General features: G+C 42.3%; 1 protein-coding gene across 1 annotated transcript; it reads right to left on the bottom strand.

Moving 5' to 3' along the window:
• Positions 1-213: 213 nt before the first annotated feature.
• On the bottom strand, positions 214-10,650 carry PRDX1 (peroxiredoxin 1). Its single transcript, XM_068965063.1, has 6 exons — positions 10,531-10,650; positions 8,760-8,876; positions 6,979-7,132; positions 6,126-6,248; positions 5,727-5,857; positions 214-521 (listed from the first exon to the last, which is right to left on the bottom strand). The coding sequence occupies exons 2-6, from the start codon at positions 8,863-8,865 to the stop codon at positions 436-438; spliced, it is 600 nt and encodes a 199-aa protein (XP_068821164.1). The 5' UTR covers positions 8,866-8,876; positions 10,531-10,650; the 3' UTR covers positions 214-435.
• Between the last annotated feature and the right edge of the window lie 6,581 nt (positions 10,651-17,231).

The raw sequence follows: 17,231 nt of genomic DNA, 5'->3' as shown, positions 1-17,231 counted from the left end.
GATCCTGTAGTAGGTCTTGTTCTTTTCCCTGTTGTCTCTGTACATTTCCCTCAATGTCATTTCACGATTCTGAGGCAGCTCTCGCACCTCATTTTCTCCCAAAGTGGGAAAACAGACCAAATTCTTAAAATCAAAGGCTAATGCTCCCTCCACCACCCATCCGCCAATGAAGAATCAACAAGGTCTCATTTCAAATTTAGTAAAACTACAAAAGATCAAATGATACCCCCTTACAGTATACATCAGTTGGCCTGGCTCAGGTCATTCCATCCAGAGGAAGAAAGGCTGGCATCCCCAACCCCTGCAGGAAAGGCCCGTCCTGTCCCACACATCCTGGTGGAGTGTAAGATCATGGTTTTAAGCATGAAAATAGGAGAAAAGAGGTTTTGTTTTCAAGGCCGCCTACTGCAGCCTGGCCCTAAAATGGCTGAGTGCTCACTTCTGCTTAGAGAAATATTCTTTGCTCTTCTGGACATCAGGCTTGATGGTATCACTGCCAGGCTTCCAGCCAGCTGGGCACACTGTAAGAGAAAGGGTACTGATTAATAACCAGATCACTGGTAAGCTTCACCCTCCTAAGGACAACTGGATGCCTCAAAACCAAATCTGAGCCCTAAAGGGCTTCAACAGTCAGGTGCCAGGAGGCCTATCCTCCAGTCAGAACATTCAGCCTTTCAGTACAAAACTAAATATGCCAAGTTAATCCTCACCGTAGCCTGAATTACTATACTTAATTTGTTCATGCAGTAACCGAAATTTAAAGAAATTAACAGCTTCAACTTTATGCCGTTCTAAAAACAATCTAAACCATGTACAGCAAAATATTTGAGATTTTGTTAACAGTGCGTAGTAACATGGGTACTCATATGCTCTCTGTAATTTTATGTATGTTCCAAAAATGCACATTTTAAAAAATAATCTTCAAAAGATGTTCTGGAACAGCTGAATTTCCACATGTACAACAATGATGCTGGTCATCTATTCATACCCTATACAAGAAATTTACGTAAAAACACATTAGCAACCTAAATATAAGAGCTAAAACCATAAATTCTTTTTTAATGAAGGATAATTGCTTTACAGAATGTTGTTTTCTGTCAAGCCTCAACATGAATCAACCATAGGTATACATGTCCCCTCCCTCCCATCTCCCTTCCCATCCCACCCCTCTAGGTTGATACAGAGTTCCCTGAGACATACAGCAAATTCCCTTTTGCTATCTAATTTACATATGGTAATGTAAGTTTCCATGTTACTCTCTCCATACATCTCACCCTCTCCTCCCTTCTCCCCATGTCCGTAAGTCTGTTTCTCTGTCTTATATAAATTTTTGGGTACCATCTTTCTAGCTTCCTTAATATATATGTTCATATCCAATATTTATCTTTCTCTTTCTGACTTACTTCACTTTGTATAATAGGCTCTAGGTTCATCCAAAAGTCCATAAATTCTTTGAAGACAACTCACAGAATGGGAAAAAAATATTTACAAATAGTATCTAATGAAGGATTAATAGCCAGAATTAAATCCAAACTCCCATAATTCAACAACAAAAAGACAATTCAAAAATGAGCAAAGGACTTGAAAAAAGATGTATCTCCAAAGATATACAAATGGTCAATAAACACGTGAAAATATGCTATCACTAGTCATTAGGGAAATACAAATCTAAACCACGAGATACCACTTCATATCCCCTAAGATGGCTATAGTTTAAAAAGAAAACAGAAAAAAAGTAAATGCTGGGAAGGATATAAAGAACCCTTGGTATTGCTGCTGCTGCTGCTGCTGTTAGTGAAGATATAAAATGGTACAGGTGCTGTGGGAAAGTCTGAAAATTCCTCAAGAATCTAAACACAGAAGTACCATAGGACCCAGAAATTCTACCCCTATGTATTTATTCAAAGTAACTAGAAACAAGGATTCAGATATATTCACCAATATTTTAGCAACATTATTCACAATAGCCAAAAGGTGGAAAAAACCTGTTAACAGACAAAATGTAGTATACATATGAAAAGTGAAAGTTGCTCAGTCGTGTCCAACTCCTTGCGACTTCATGGATTGTAGCCCGACAGGCTACTCTGTCCATGGGATTCTCCAGGCCAGAATACTGGAGGGGGTTGCTTTACCCCTCTCCAGGGGATCTTCCCCACCCAGGGATTAAACCTGGGTTCCTGCATTGCAAGCAGATTCTTTCCTGTCTCAGCCACCAAGAAGCATACATACACAATGAAGTATTATTCAGCCTTTAAAAAGAATGAAGTTCTGATACATACTACAGCCTGGATAAACTTTTGAGAACCTTGAAAACATTATGCCAAGTGAAAGAAACCAGACACAAATGGATAAACATTTTATGATTTCACACACATAAAATATTTAAGATAGGTAAATTCATAGATGCAGCAAATTGAACAGAAGTTACAAAAGGCTGGAGGGAAAGGGGAATGGTGAGTTATTTCTTCATGGTTACTACTACTACTACTGCTTATTTGGGATGATGAAAAAGTTTGAGAAATAGTGATGATAGATATACAACACTGAATATAACTAGTGCCACTGAATTATACACTTAAAAAAGGTAAATTATATCATATATAACCACAGTAAAAACTGACCAAAAAAAGTGACTTACCCCCATACCCAAGAAAAATACAAGCTAAAAAATGATGAAGTTAGGACTGTGTAAACCCTAACACTAAGCTGCTGCTTCTATCAGCTGGCTCTTCAGAGACAGGAAGGCAGCAGTTTGTCTTCATGTTCCTTAACTCTGCCAAACAAGAATGCCTGAAACACAAAGGGGCAAAGGGGCAGGATCCACAGAAGGTCCTGCTTGTTTCACTACGTAATTGCCTTCTATACCCTTGGTAAGCAAAAGGTCTGAGTTTGAATCTCTCAAACACTTTATGCAGAAAAGCATAAACTTCAGTCTTTCCTATGATCCTGAGTTAGCAGTGGTCCCTGGAAAAACCTGAGGAAAGTGAGATAAGGGGAGCGATCTCTGATATTCCACTCTTAACCTGGTGTTTTGCCTTGCAGGAGACATGTAGTCACCAAAGTTCAGTAACGAAGCAGCAAAAGTCTTGCTTTCTCAAGTGAGAGAAGCGAAGCCCTTTTCTTCCCCTCTAAGAATATCATAGCCTCAGAGGTCAGACACTACAAATAGCCATTTGGGAACAAGGTATGGATGCACTTAGCTGCTTTAAAAAATCTCCATTTGATCCTTACATAGTCATTGGCTTTAGTGCCACCAAAGAGTTAGAGCACAGGTCATAGTATAAACAAGCTTCTGAGAATAAAGAGCAGCATAAAATCAGAGACCAGACCCAGCAGTTTACCACCAGGGAAACCAAAGATTCTTCTGTCCAGGAAGAAAACACAGCTTTAGAAGAGCCCAGTTACAAACCACGACACAAAGATAGAAGGAATAATGAGGCAGAAAGAAGAACCTTGACAACTTAGTATCCTTGCACTGAGGCCTCTTGGCACTTAAGACTGTACCAATAATCAATGACACAGGAAAGAAAGATCCACACTTGGACTCATAGCCAACAGTGCTGGTTTTTAGAATATGAAGCTCAGCAGAACTGGCTGAGTCCCACATTCACCAGCTTTCAACAGAACCTGAAGTACAACTCTCCCCAACACAGAACTCTCTCAACAATGCCTTTCTCATCATTTTAAACTATGTAAAAAAAGGAGGGCTTTGAATTTTGATCCCAGTTCTACCATTAACTGAATACATGCAGTGTTTAAATAGTGGTTTATTGGTCCTAAAAATAGGAACACAGGGGCTTCCCTGGTGATTAGTGGTGAAGAATCCGCTTGCCAACACAGGAGACATTTCCATCCCTGACCCAGGAAGATCCCACATGTCACAGAACAACTAAGCCCGCGCACAACCATGGAGCCTAATTTTAGAGCCCAGGAGTCACAACTACTGAAGCTTGAGTGCCCTAGAGCCCACAGTCCACAAGAGCCCCCACAATGAGACCCCCTCACACTGCAACTAGAGAGTAGCCCCCACTCGCAACTAGAGAAGAGCCCAAGTAGCAACGAAGACCCAACAGAGCCAAAAATTAATAAATTTTTTAAAAATTTAAGTTTTGAAAAATTAAAAAAAATAGGAACATAGGATTTATGTAAAAAACTTCTTTGTAGTATTGTTAGTTCACCCTTTTCTCTGCTAAAATGTAATACAGGTTAACTCAAAGATCCTCCCCCCAAAAAAGTGTAAATTCAAGATAAAAGAAATTTTAAAGAAAAATAGGAACGTAGGATACACAAATATCAGATCATTATGTGGTACACCTGAAACTAACATGTATCTCAATTTTAAAAACAGGACTGTAGGATTATTTGTCAAATAACATGACAGCACCTCATAGAGTGCTTGATATCCACAGGCACTCAAACACTAACTATCATATTATAAGCCATTAAAGACTGCACACAGAAAGCTGTGCTTGTTTTAGTGGGATGGGAAGCAGCAGAGAACAAGAGTGTTGAGAAGCAAGCTTCACAACTCATGAAACCTTGGGTTCAAGAGTCTATCCCAGTAAAAATTAAAAGTCTATACTACACATGCAAGGAAAAGTCCAATAAAGGGCCAACTTTGCCACCCATTCCTCAGCTCCTTCCATCTTTGTTCTGAACCATTCTCCACCAGAGGGCAGTCTCAGCAGCTGTCTGCTTCAATCCAGAGTAAACCCTACACATAACTTCTGCAAATGGTGCCTTCTGATTCCCGTTACCTTCTTGCCTTCCACTCCAGCCAAATTAGTACTTTCGGGTCCCCCAAACACCACTAATCCAGACTCTTAACTTTCACCTCCTGTAACTCATGAGATCTGAACTGAACAGTAGCAGTGATCACAACTATTTTATATCCTCAATTACATTAAGCTGGGGTGGCTGGGTGGGGTTCAAGATCCCCTTCCCCCTACATATCCAGCACTTGCAGCAGACTGAGGAGTTGTTCTTAAAACTAAACTCTTAGTTGGAATACGGTGGTCTCATTACAAGCAACAACTCCACTGGGCCAAAGTGGGGAGTTTTCAGAAGCTACAGTCTTGTAAATTGAGAGCCTGGGAGCAAGCAGTTCAGGACTTTATCAAAAACACTTCAAGGAGACTATTTCAGATGAGAAGGACCAGAGCAGTAAGAAAGACCTACACTCTAACGAATGCTAGACAAAAACCATATAATTGAATCTTCTCAGTAATGTTTAGATTTTACAAGGACAGACTCACAAAAACATCTTTAATCCTGAAACTTCTCGAAGGACCTTGCAATTTCATCTCAAACCCTCTTGCCCTAATCCCTCCTCAAAAAAATTTTTATATTGGACATTTATATAATTTGGTATTTGGTGACTATAATTCTTATAGATACAAAAAATATCCTGCACAACAGAATGAATTTTTAAAAGACAAAAATGTTAACACCTATGAGATCCTCCTACACTTTAACAAGTTGAATCTGCAGCAGTAAATAATTCTAAATGAGCAGGGTAGAAGCTGGGAATACACAGCTGGAACAAAAAGCCTTTATATTCTCCTCCCCAAGCTTTTCTATTATCTCACCCCCACAACACACTATAATGCAGAGATTGCAATTTCTTAAAGAGACATAATAACCCTTTTCCTATCTGGTAGACTTTGTTCTCACCGTCTTTCCCACCCTATCACTCCACTGTCCTGTCACCAGGCAAACTGGCTTACCTTCCCCATGTTTGTCAGTAAACTGGAAGGCCTGAACTAGTCTCAGTGTCTCATCCACAGAGCGGCCAACAGGAAGATCATTTATGGTGATCTGTCGAAGGATACCTTTATCATCAATAATAAAAAGGCCCCTGCAAGAAAATATTAAAGGTCAGAGGGACAGATAGTACAGTTTTAGAAATTGCTGTTAGAGTAAATCAGCAGAAACTGGCCTTGCCCTTAGGTCCTGCATAAAGAATGAAACCATTATGCCATCCACCTTCAACTTACACAGTGATGTATATAAATTATTTCTCAACAAAACAGGAAAAAAAACAAAATAAGAAACGTCTCCACAGATCACAGCTCTACTTATAAAAGATCTTCAGCCAATCAGCCAGTTTCCTGGTGCATATATACCTGAATGAGATGCCTTCATCGGCCTTTAAGACCCCATAGTCCTGAGCAATGGTGCGCTTGGGGTCTGAGATCAAGGGAATGTTCATGGGTCCCAGTCCTCCTTGTTTTTTGGGTGTGTTGATCCTATAGTAAAAAAAAACACACGTACGATCACACTCATTCAAATTCTTCTGTAACAAAAGCATTAACTGTGTCTATCCTACCCCAACGTTGCTAATCTAACTCCCCAGAAAACTTTAAATTCTTTCCATCAGTAAATGGTGGTTTAGTGGCTAAGTTGTGTCCAACTCTTGCGACCCCATGGACTGTAGCCTGCCAGGCTCCTCTGTCCATGGGATTTTCCAGGCAAGAATACTGGAGTGGATTGCCATTTCCTTCTCCAGGGGATCTTTCCAAACCAGGTATTGAACCTGGGTTTCCTGCATTGCAGGCAAATTCTTACCAACTAAGCTATGAGGAAAGTCCAGCGGTAAGTGGCTGAGGCCAATTAAAATCACCAGGGTACACTCAGCTGCAACCCAAGCTGCTTTTCCTCTGCTGCTAAGTTATAAGAGCAACAAGAGGAAGTCAGAGCATTTGCACTCCTTCCATGAGGAGCCAGAAGTCAATACTTGAAAAAGTCTACTGCCAAAGCCTCCTGGTTCCAGTTGCTGCTTAAAAGCTCCTATGCCTGGACTTCCCTGGTAGTCCAGTGATTAAGACTTCTACCACGTTTCCACTGCATGAGGCACAGGTTTGACCCCCGGTTGGAGAATTAAGATCCCACATGCCACACAGCACAGCTACAAAAAAAAAAAAAAATCCAGAATAATTTTCTAAAATAAGCCCATGCCAAATGGACCAAGAGATTTACCATGCCAGGTGACAGAAGTGAGAATCCACAGAAGCACCAATTACTTGGCAGTTCAGTTTCTTAAATTCTTCTGCCCTATCACTGAAAGCAATGATCTCCGTGGGGCACACAAAGGTGAAGTCAAGAGGATAAAAGAAGAACACAACATATTTTCCTGAAAAAAAAAAAAAAAAAGCCTGTTACCCTTTGAAATAGACTTCTTGTTTTGCAGAGAATGTAAACCTAAAGACATTTTCCTATGGGAAAAAAAGAAGCCTTTTTTTTTTTTTTAACCTGATGGCAAACAACTGTTAAAATACCAAGATGCGCAACACAGATGATGCCTAGCAGCTACTGTAGAACCTCAGCCATAAGAATTTTCCTTCTTCCATGTTAGCTGCCAACTACAGATAAGCACTGTTCAGTCTAATTTTGATCTTCTCTGAGTAGTTAAAATTAACACAAACACCAAGTTCTTCTGTGAAGAAAAGAAAAAACAAGGATGCAATCATCTACTGCCAATACTCATATAATCAGTGCCCAGAAAGAGCTGAATTACTGGATTCTCTGCCACAAGGCAACAAGACCAACAAGAGAAAGTCAGAGCCTTTGCTATTCTTCCACAGTGAACCACAGTTAACGTGATAGGTAAGGTCTAAGTGATACCTAAATCGCCACAAACATGGTTCAAATAAGTCTGATAGGATGCACAAGCAAAGAAAAAATTTCTAAGACAAAAGTTCCCAAAATTCTCCTGGTAGGTAATAGGATTTCTAGTTGGAATTTTATTAGTCATTCTGATTACCAATTGAAGTAGATCTTCAACCTGTCAAGCAGTCTCTCACCAACAATTCCAAATATTCACATTTCCAGATACCAGCAATGTTTCAAAATCAAAATATGCTGGTCCTTCTGACATTCACTTCAACCTTCCCCCAGGGTTTTGCTAACAAGCTTCAGCAGGTCAAGCCCAGGAGGGCACAGAGCAACTCTTCCTAAACCTCATGCCTTTACCCTTGGGCCAGGGTCACCTCCCTATGGTACTACTTTGTTTGCCAGGAGGAGCTTTCCTCCATAGGGCCCCACTTATCTGCTCTCATTCCAACCAGTATGTGGAATTTGTTAAGAAATCTAGTCATAGGTTTTACCCAAAAGCTAACTCTATGAACTGCTATATCACCAAGAAAGGTATACTTGACGCCTGAGTCCTTAAGTTTAAATTCTAGGAAATCCGTATTTTGAACTGTCCCAGAATACCTTGCTATTCTAGGACAGTAAAGTAAAAAGATCCTCATTAGTATTTGCCTGGTTTCTACATGAAACTACTTAACAGAAAGGAGAGTTGTTCCAATTGTGACATCAATTTTTCTCTGGGGGTAAAATGTCAAGGGAACATGCCTAAACCCTCAATCATGACACACATTTTGTAAACTGAACAGTTTCACAGCTCCAAAGACTTGAGCTCTGAGACTTTAAATTGTCCAAGGCTTTAAACTGTAACAAGATAATGAGTGTATCTCCAGTAAAATAACTGAGGAGCAATATTGGGAAGATAATTGAGCTATTATGTCCAGATATAGTGAAGTAGGCACATCCCTTCTCCAGAAGTAGTTTGGATTTGGAGATCTACCCTATGTTCACTGATGATAATCACCACTTCAATAGGAAGGCAACAGCCTCTTATCCTAAAGACAAATGAGATGTAAAAATCATTTTACACTCAAACATGACAAGAGATAGAGTGAACAAGCCCTCCCTAGACTGTAATATAATTTCATATTAATGAACTTAATTACTCTTACCTTTGTAGTCAGCTAGGCTGATATCCTTGAACTGACCATCTGGCATAACAGCTGTTGCTTTGAACTGGGGGGCACGGTGCCCAATTTTGGCATTTCCTGAAGACATATTGCTATCAGCTGGAAAAGATGAGAAAGTGGATTAGAAACAAGTCTTACTTTTCTAGATAACAACCTTCATCTATTTAAGAGACTAAGCTGTAGAAATTGTCCAGTGGTCTTGAATATACACATAAACTTTTATAACAGTAAGAAGCACGAACTGAGCTTTCCAACTTTTCAAACAAAAATATTACACATCTCTGAATCTTACCTCTGTTTTCATTTTTGAGGGGAGGGACTGTTCATTTGAGATCTTTAAATTTTTATTGGAATATAGTTGATTTACAATGTTGTTTTCATTTTAAAATGGGGATTTCTTTATAAACTGAACTCTTCCTGTTCCTGAACCATCATCAGTACAATTGCATTTTCTTGTGTACGTTTATTATACAGGTGTACAAAGAGAAGAGGGTGCAAACTCTCAAACCTGGGCCCAAATGTGCAATGCCATAAACACTAAGCACCCAAGCCTCAGAAGCTGCCATGATGCCCTTTCCCTGGACTGCACCTCCATCTGCCTTCAGAACGTGGGAAGCACACGTTCTTTCTCTGGGTAGATTTCCCAAGACACACACCCTAAAGCCAATCCAATTTTTTAAGAGGCCAAGTCCAAGATTATGGCATCTCTCAATTTCAAAATTCTAAGTGTTGTGTTTAAAGCCCAGAAGTCCTTTCAAAAGTGAGTTTACCGAGGGACCAAGATCCTGGAAAAATGGTTAGAACAAGAGTCAATTTATTGCCAAAAAGCAATGTAACACTGGATTCACCCTGGTCAAGAACATGGTAAGATTTAACCCAGTAAATTATCAGTTTGATAATCCCAAGAAGCTAACTTTTCAAGTCCCAAAATTCTTGGTTCATAATACTACAGCCAAAAGAAAGATTGAACATCGACTGTGACAATTTTTTTTTAATCGCTTAACACCTATAACAGCAAACCAAAAAACCCAACCAAACACAGGAGGTGACCCTAATATACATGTCCTCCTTATTCAAACCTTTTCCAAGGGATCCCCACGTCCACTAAAGCACGACCAAGAGCGGGAGGCGGGGAAGCTGCTGGAGTTCCACCGGGTGTGTCCCCTTCAGGAAATCGCCCCTTGAAGGTCCCTGGTGAAAGCCACTCCGCCAAAACCCACTTCTTGTACCCTCCCTGCCACTCCCATCATCACCCCCACCCTAGCATCTCAGAAAGCTCCAGAAGAGTGCTCAGTCTTCACCGAGGACATTTAGAATCACTACAAACCCCATTCTGCAGGTGGAAAAATAAAGACGGAGAACGGAATCTTGGTAACTTTCCACACCTGAAGACCGGGAACAACCTCTCCTTCTACTACACGATCGACGGATAGCCCTCAGTTCCTGATCAGTTTGCAGATTCACACGAGAAGTTTCCCTTGCCCGCCCGTCAGGAGACTCCATCACCACCAACCCGCCCAGACGCCACGCCAAGCCAATCAGCGCTTTCTGCTTGTATTGCTGGGGGTAGGGGAGACTCAAGCTGCCGTTAGCCTCGGGTTTCAACCTCGTCCCCGCACCCAAAGGAGACCCACACGAGGGTCGCTTCGCCTGGCCGCCTTCTTTGTCCGAGGAGCCCAGCTGAGTTCAGCGGGCCCCGAGGAGAAGACGGGAAAGGTGACGGGCGGGGCGGGCGCGCGGCCCTCATACTCACCAGTTCCAGAGAAAGAGGACCGATACCAGCGAGGAAGAAGACGCGCGAGGCGTGCCGCGGGGCGCTGCCTTTATAGCCTGTAAGGCTCTCGCGAGAGTCAGGGCGGGCCGGGGGTGCAGGCGGGGGAATGGGGAGGGGGATATGGCCAGCAAGCCGCCGGGACCCGACGTGCCCTGCCAGGATGACTCAGCGCTTTCCCTTGCTGGGGGCGGGCTCCCGCCCTTAGAGTACCAATCCCCCTCCCCGCCGCCGACTGTCGAGGTCTGAGTTTGAGGCGTTCTTTCAGTCCTTTCAGAACACGAACGCCTCCTCCTTGTTCGTAAGGCCCAAACCAGGGTACGGGCACTCGCTGCTGCTCACGGAAGACTACGTCTAACCAAACCCTGAGGAGAACGATCTCTTCAAGTATTTCTGAAATATTCCGCCCCTGTTTCCGCAGCCTCTGCTCTAGTACTGATCCTCCGTGTGTGTGTGTGTGTGTGTGTGTCTGTGTGTGTGTCTGTGTGTGTGTGTCTGTGTGTGTGTCTGTGTGTGTGTGTCTGTGTCTGTGTGTGTGTGTTAGTCGCTCAATCGTGCCCGACTCTTTGCGACCCCATGGACTGCAATCCACCAGGTTGCTCTGTCCATGAGATTTTCCAGGCAAGGATACTGGAGTGGGTTGCCATTTCCTTCTCCAGGGACTGATCCTCCGTAACGCTCATTATTTAGACAGCCTCTCTTATTGTTCTTCCTTATAACAGGGTTGTTGCATTCCAGCTCCCCTGCATGAGTTCCTTTCCCATTTACTCCACTGCGGCTGGAGGAAATCTTTCTGAAATTTGATCTCATTCATTCACCGCTCTGATTTGTGGTTCATAGAAACTGGGGCTCTGTCTTCCTGGGTTAAAACTCTTTGTTATTTTATGTGTGGCCTTCAGGCAAGAGTCTTAATCAATCAGCCTTAACTTTTCTCGCCTGTAAAATGGGAATACTATGAATTCTTTGTTGAGATCATGTCTAGCTTATTTAGCTATTCTCACACATAAAAGTGTTAGCTGTTGTTTTTAGTGTAACTCATCTTGCTCCTCCTTTGTAACTCCCAGGACAGAGAGTAACTGTTTGAAACCTCAGGCTTTTGTTCGAACGTGCAGAACCTGTTCTCTCCTATTTGGCCTGCAGAAAACGTGTCAGCTGAGGCATTACCTTCTCGTGAAACTCTTCTGACTTTCACTGATCCTCAGAATTCATTCCATCCTTTCTGCTCAAACAGTAGCCTGCTTGGTCACAACCATCTCTGCGCCCTCAAGTCACAACATAGCATCGGATATAAAATAAAGAGTATTGAATACATATGTTAGGTAGTTAGAGTAGGAAACAGGAGTCCAGAATGGCTGTGGCTAAAAGACAAGGAAGGGAAAAGCCCGCGAAAATAGAACAAAGGAAGGTTGAGGACTGGAATGAGGACCTCAGGTGGAACAAACTGCACTCCAGGCTAGCCCAGTTTACATAGAGCAGGCCCAGGGGGAGGAAAAAACATAACACATAGTACTGTGTTCCCCTTTCTGCCCACAGCCCCCACTACCTTATCTCCTTTGGAGCTTATAGCAGAATAAAAAGTAGGGAAGTGCTGTGTCATTCTGATTGAGCATCTCAAAAATTTTTTCGCATTTATCATCCTACCGCACAACGGTAGTGATTTTTTTTTCCTTTTTTTCCCTCTCTGCCTGAGATGAACAGTTATTTGGCCATTACTCATGTCCTTCTTTTTTTCTTTTTAATTGGTCATAGCCATCCATTACTGTGCTCAATCAAATTTTATTGTTTTTTTAATATCTATAATATTTTCCTTTATTTATTTAATTTTAGTTGTGCTGGATCTTCGGCACTGTGCGTGCTTTCTTTACTTGCTCTGGGGAAGGGGGTTGCTATGCTTTGTTGTGGTGAATGGGATTTTTATTGAGTTGGTTTCTTATGTTGCAAGCACAGACTCTAGGCATGCAGAGTTCAGTAGTTACTGGCCCAATGGGCTCAGTTGCGTTTTAGCATGTGTGATCTTCCTAGACCAGGGAAGATCCGTAATTGAATCCATGTCGCCTGCATTGTTAGGCAGACTCTTATTCACTGCACCACCAAGGAAGCCCCTCATTTACTTCTTGAGGGTTCAGGGGAAAAAGGACATTCAGAGTTTAGTGTTTTTGTGTAATCAGTCACTCAGTCCTGTCCCACTCTTTTGCGACCCCATGGACTGTAGCCCACCAGGCTCTTCTGTCCATTCTTTTGTCCAAGGGAATTTCTCAAGCAAGAATACTAGAGTGGGTTGCCGTTTCCTTCTCCGGGGTATCTTCCTGATTCAGGGATCAAACTTGCGAATCCTGCATTATCCTCAGAGCTTAATAGTGGATGGTTATTGCTGTTAAACCAACAACACACAGTCCTACTTCACCCAGAAGAAAATTGCCATTTATTGTATCTACCATGTGTCAGGCCCTGGGCTGGGCACTTGAGTTTGTCTTATTTAAGAACCAAGAGTTATCCTGGCCCAGGGAAATATTAATATCCAGTTCTTGTGGGAATATAAAAAAAAGAAATAGGACAGTTCTAACAAGAGAAGAAATCTATTGAATGCATGTGTAGAGTCTCTTTCCACAAAGAACTGTAAACATTTTGGAAATGGGGGCAGGGGAACTTAATCCTTCTACGGGACCTCTGTCCTCCCTGTTCACCAGTAGTTCTGGGAAGGATTTTATGTTTTATTTATATTTGTAGTACCAGAACCCATCATGCTAACTGGCCTAGGATATGTGCTTAATTAATTTTGGAAGGCACTACAGATTTTTGAGATGTGGAGTTGACTTCCTTGAACTACATTTTAGGATGATGATTCTAGCACCTGTGTGACAGATAAACATAATGACTAGGAGACAAGAGACCAACTGGGAGGCTACTGCAATAGTCCAGATAAGAGAAGTCTCACAGGGACTTCCCTACTGATCCAGTGGCTAAGAATCTGCCTTTCAATGCAGGGGGGCACAGGTTCGATCCCTGGTTGGGGAACTAGGATCCCACAGCAATCATAACTAGTAATGAGGGGTAACACTGTGAGCAACTAAGTGCTTGAGCCACGTCAAAGATCCCAAGTGCTGCCTCTAAGACAGAATGCAGCCATATCTAACTAACTAACTAAATATTTTTAAAAAGAAAAAGAGAAGTCTCAGAACTGTAATGACATTGGCAGCAGGAAGGGAAGAAGAAGAGAAAGTATGTTTATACAGGCTTTTGGATTAATTGCATTTAGGGTGAGAGGAAAGAGGAGGTTCAGTCTGATTCCTTGGTTTTATAGGAAACACATAGGAGGAGACAATTTTAGGTTAAAAATAGCAATGAACATTTGTTGAGTACTACCTGTTTTATAGATGCGATGCCTGATGCCCAAAGAATTTAAGTAGATTATCTAAAGTCACAGCTGAGTGGTGCTGGAGCCAGAGGCCATCCAGGCCAGCAGAGCCATCATGTTGCGCGTTAGGCAGATGTACCATTTACATAGACCATAATGTGGACGATGCCCCCTGGGGATGTGCCTTACAGTGGTTTGGCCAGGCTGACTCTGGAGTCTACCTCATTACTGACTCCTCTCTTAAAGGAGACAATAATCAGTTTGGTTTGAGGCAAACAGCACTGAGCTGCTCACAAGACATCCAAGTAGAGGTATCCAGAGTTGCCTTTTGGAGATGAACATTTGAAAATCAACAACACAGAGGTTTAGTTACATATTTATTTTTTTTCTATTTATAGGAAGCCTATTCTCTACTAGGTAACAGACATGCAAAGATATTCAAAATACCATCTATTGAGGTGTTTTGAAGTACCACTAAAGAGTTAGCTAGGGCTTCCTCCCTGGTGGTTCAGTGGTTGAGAATCTGCCTGCCAATGCAGAGGACACAGGTTCCATCCCAGGTCTGGGAAGATCCTACATGCTGCAGGGCAACTAAGCCAATGCACCAGAGCTACTGAGCCGCACGCTGCTGCTGCTGCTGCTAAGTCACTTCAGTTGTGTACAGCCTGTGAAATGAAACTACTGAAGTCCGCACACCCTAGAGCCCATGCTTTGCAACAAAAAAAGCCACCGCAATGAGAAGCCTGCACACCACAACTAGAAAGTATCCCCCACTTGCTACAACTGGAAAAAGCCCTCAAGCTGCAACTGGAAAAAGCCCTTATGCAGCAACAAAGACCCAGGACAACCAAAAATAAATAAATGAATAAAAATAACTTAAAAAAAAAGTTAGCTAAGGAGAAGGAGTTAGCTAAGATCCAACCAGTCCATCCTAAAAGAAGTCAGTCCTGATTATTCATTGGAAGGACTGATGCTGAAGCTAAAATTCCAATACTTTGGCCACCTGATGTGAAGAACTGACCCATTGGAAAAAACCCTGATGCTGGGAAAGATTGAAGGCGGGAGGAGAAGGGGACGACAGAGGATGAGATGGTTGGATGGCATCACCGACTCAATGGACATGAGTTTGAGCAAGCTCCGGGAGTTGGTAATGGACAGGGAGGCCTGGCTTGCTGCAGTCCATGGGGTCGCAAAAAATAGGACATGACTGAGCGACTGAACTGAAGGAGAAGAAAAATGTGGAATGAGTCCCAGGCAGAGAAAACAGCAAAAGAAGTGGAAAACAATATGTTTGGGGAAGCACAAAAAGTTGAATATTAGTAAAATGTAAATGCCAAAGTCTAGAATGTAGAGACTAAGAACACAGAGATTCTTTATGATGTACCCCATAAGCTAGGCTGAGGAGCTTGAATTTTATCCCAGGGGGCAAAATTGAATATGGAAGTATAGAAAGACAGTAAGAGTTTTGAATAGGAGAATAACCACATCAGGTTGTATTATTTATCATTCTGGCAGCTGCAGCAAAAATAGATTTAGGGGACCAAGAGATAAAGGATAAGAGAGACCAAGAAGGAAGCTATAGCCATGACTGGGGGGAAAGAGGTCAAGAGCCTGAGGGAAGACAGTAGTGCCAAGCATGGAAAGATGGGGTCAGATGGCAGAGTTTGCAAGATCTGAGCATCAGGTACAAGAATTAAAAGAGAGGAGGGAGTCAAGGATGAGTCCCAGGGAAACTGGGTGAAGATGATGCAATTCGGAAGAGATAATGAGTCCACTTTGGGACATGCTGAATTTGAGATTCCAGGAGGAGATGGGCAGGGGGATGCTGGAAATGTAGAAACTTGAGTGTAAACCTGTGGAAAGGCAGGGATCCTGCCTATCCTGTTCGGCACATTATAACTCTAATACTTAGCAGCATGCTTCCAGGCACATGATAGGTACAGTAGATATTTGTTAAAGGAATTAATGCATTACATTTTCTGGCATAATTTGTGATATCAAGACTATCTGAAACTGTAGGAGAAAATGAAATCCCTAAGAAAGTGGAGAGAGGGGAGCCAAGACCAGAATCTCAAAGATTTTCTATGAGGATAAGAGGAGGGACAAAAGCAGTTAAAGGAAGTTTAAAAAACATACCCCAAAGCAAACCAAAAAAATGCAGCATTTTGTGCTCAAAGGGTCATTCTTGAAGATGGACTGTTTCTACCCAGAATAGTTTCCTTTGATCTTCACCATCAGCATTGAAGTTTATTGTACCTGGCAAAGGATAACAAAAAAGCAAACAAACAAAAAAAGGCATGAGTTATAACAGGTCAGTCAGTATGTAGATATATATGCCATCCTTGAGATTTACTGCTGAGTTTTCTCTAAAATCCTTTAAATTTAAAAAAAAAAAATCTGTTACTAAGTTGCTGGTTGCTAAGGGCTTTAAGTGGGGCTTTATTAAAAAGAATTGCAGGCTCAGTACCACCCTTAACATTTTTATCTGTCTAGTTCAAATAAGGATGGCTCTCTGCTGGGCAAAGCACCAGTTCCCAGCACAGTTCTTTAAAAGATTTAGTTCTCTCCATCTATTAAAATAGTATTCTCAAACAAAAGTAACATTAGGTCCCTTATGAAAGGAAAAATATTCATGAGGACCCCCAATGTTGCTTTGATTTATTAAACTTAATTTAACTTTCATTAATTTTATTTCATTTTTAAATTCAGAATTATATGTGTGTGTGTACATGCTCAGTAGCTTCGGTTGTGTCCGACTCTTTGCAACCCTATGTACTGTGGCCCACCAGGCTCCTCTGTCCATGGAATTCTCCAGGCAAGAATACTGGAGTGGGTTGCCATGCCCTCCCCCAAGGGATCTTCCAGACCCAGGGATTGAACTTGGGTCTCCTGCATTACAGGTGATTCTTTACTGCTGAACCATGGGGGGAGCCCCATATATATGTATGCTGCTGCTGCTGCTAAATCACTTCAGTCGTGTCCGACTCTGTGCAACCCCATAGACGGCAGCCCACAAGGCTCCCCCGTCCCTGGGATTCTCCAGGCAAGAACCCTGGAGTGGGTTACCATTTCCTTCTCCAATGCATGAAAGTGAAAAGTGAAAGTGAAGTCTCAGTCCTGTCCGACTCTTTGCGACCCCATGGACTGCAGCCTACCAGGCTGCTCCGTCCATGGGATTTTCCAGGCAAGAGTACTGGAGTGGATTGCCATTACCTTCTCCAGGGGATCTTCGCGACCCAGGGATTGAACCTGGGTCTCCTGCCTTGCAGGCAGACGCTTTAACCTCTGAGCCACCAGGGAATTAAGTGGCCTGAGATGACCCCTAAAA

Source organism: Capricornis sumatraensis, chromosome 2 (genome assembly GCF_032405125.1).
Source record: "Capricornis sumatraensis isolate serow.1 chromosome 2, serow.2, whole genome shotgun sequence".
NCBI classification, from domain to species: Eukaryota; Metazoa; Chordata; class Mammalia; order Artiodactyla; family Bovidae; genus Capricornis; species Capricornis sumatraensis.
This window is presented reverse-complemented; position numbering and strand designations above follow the sequence as displayed.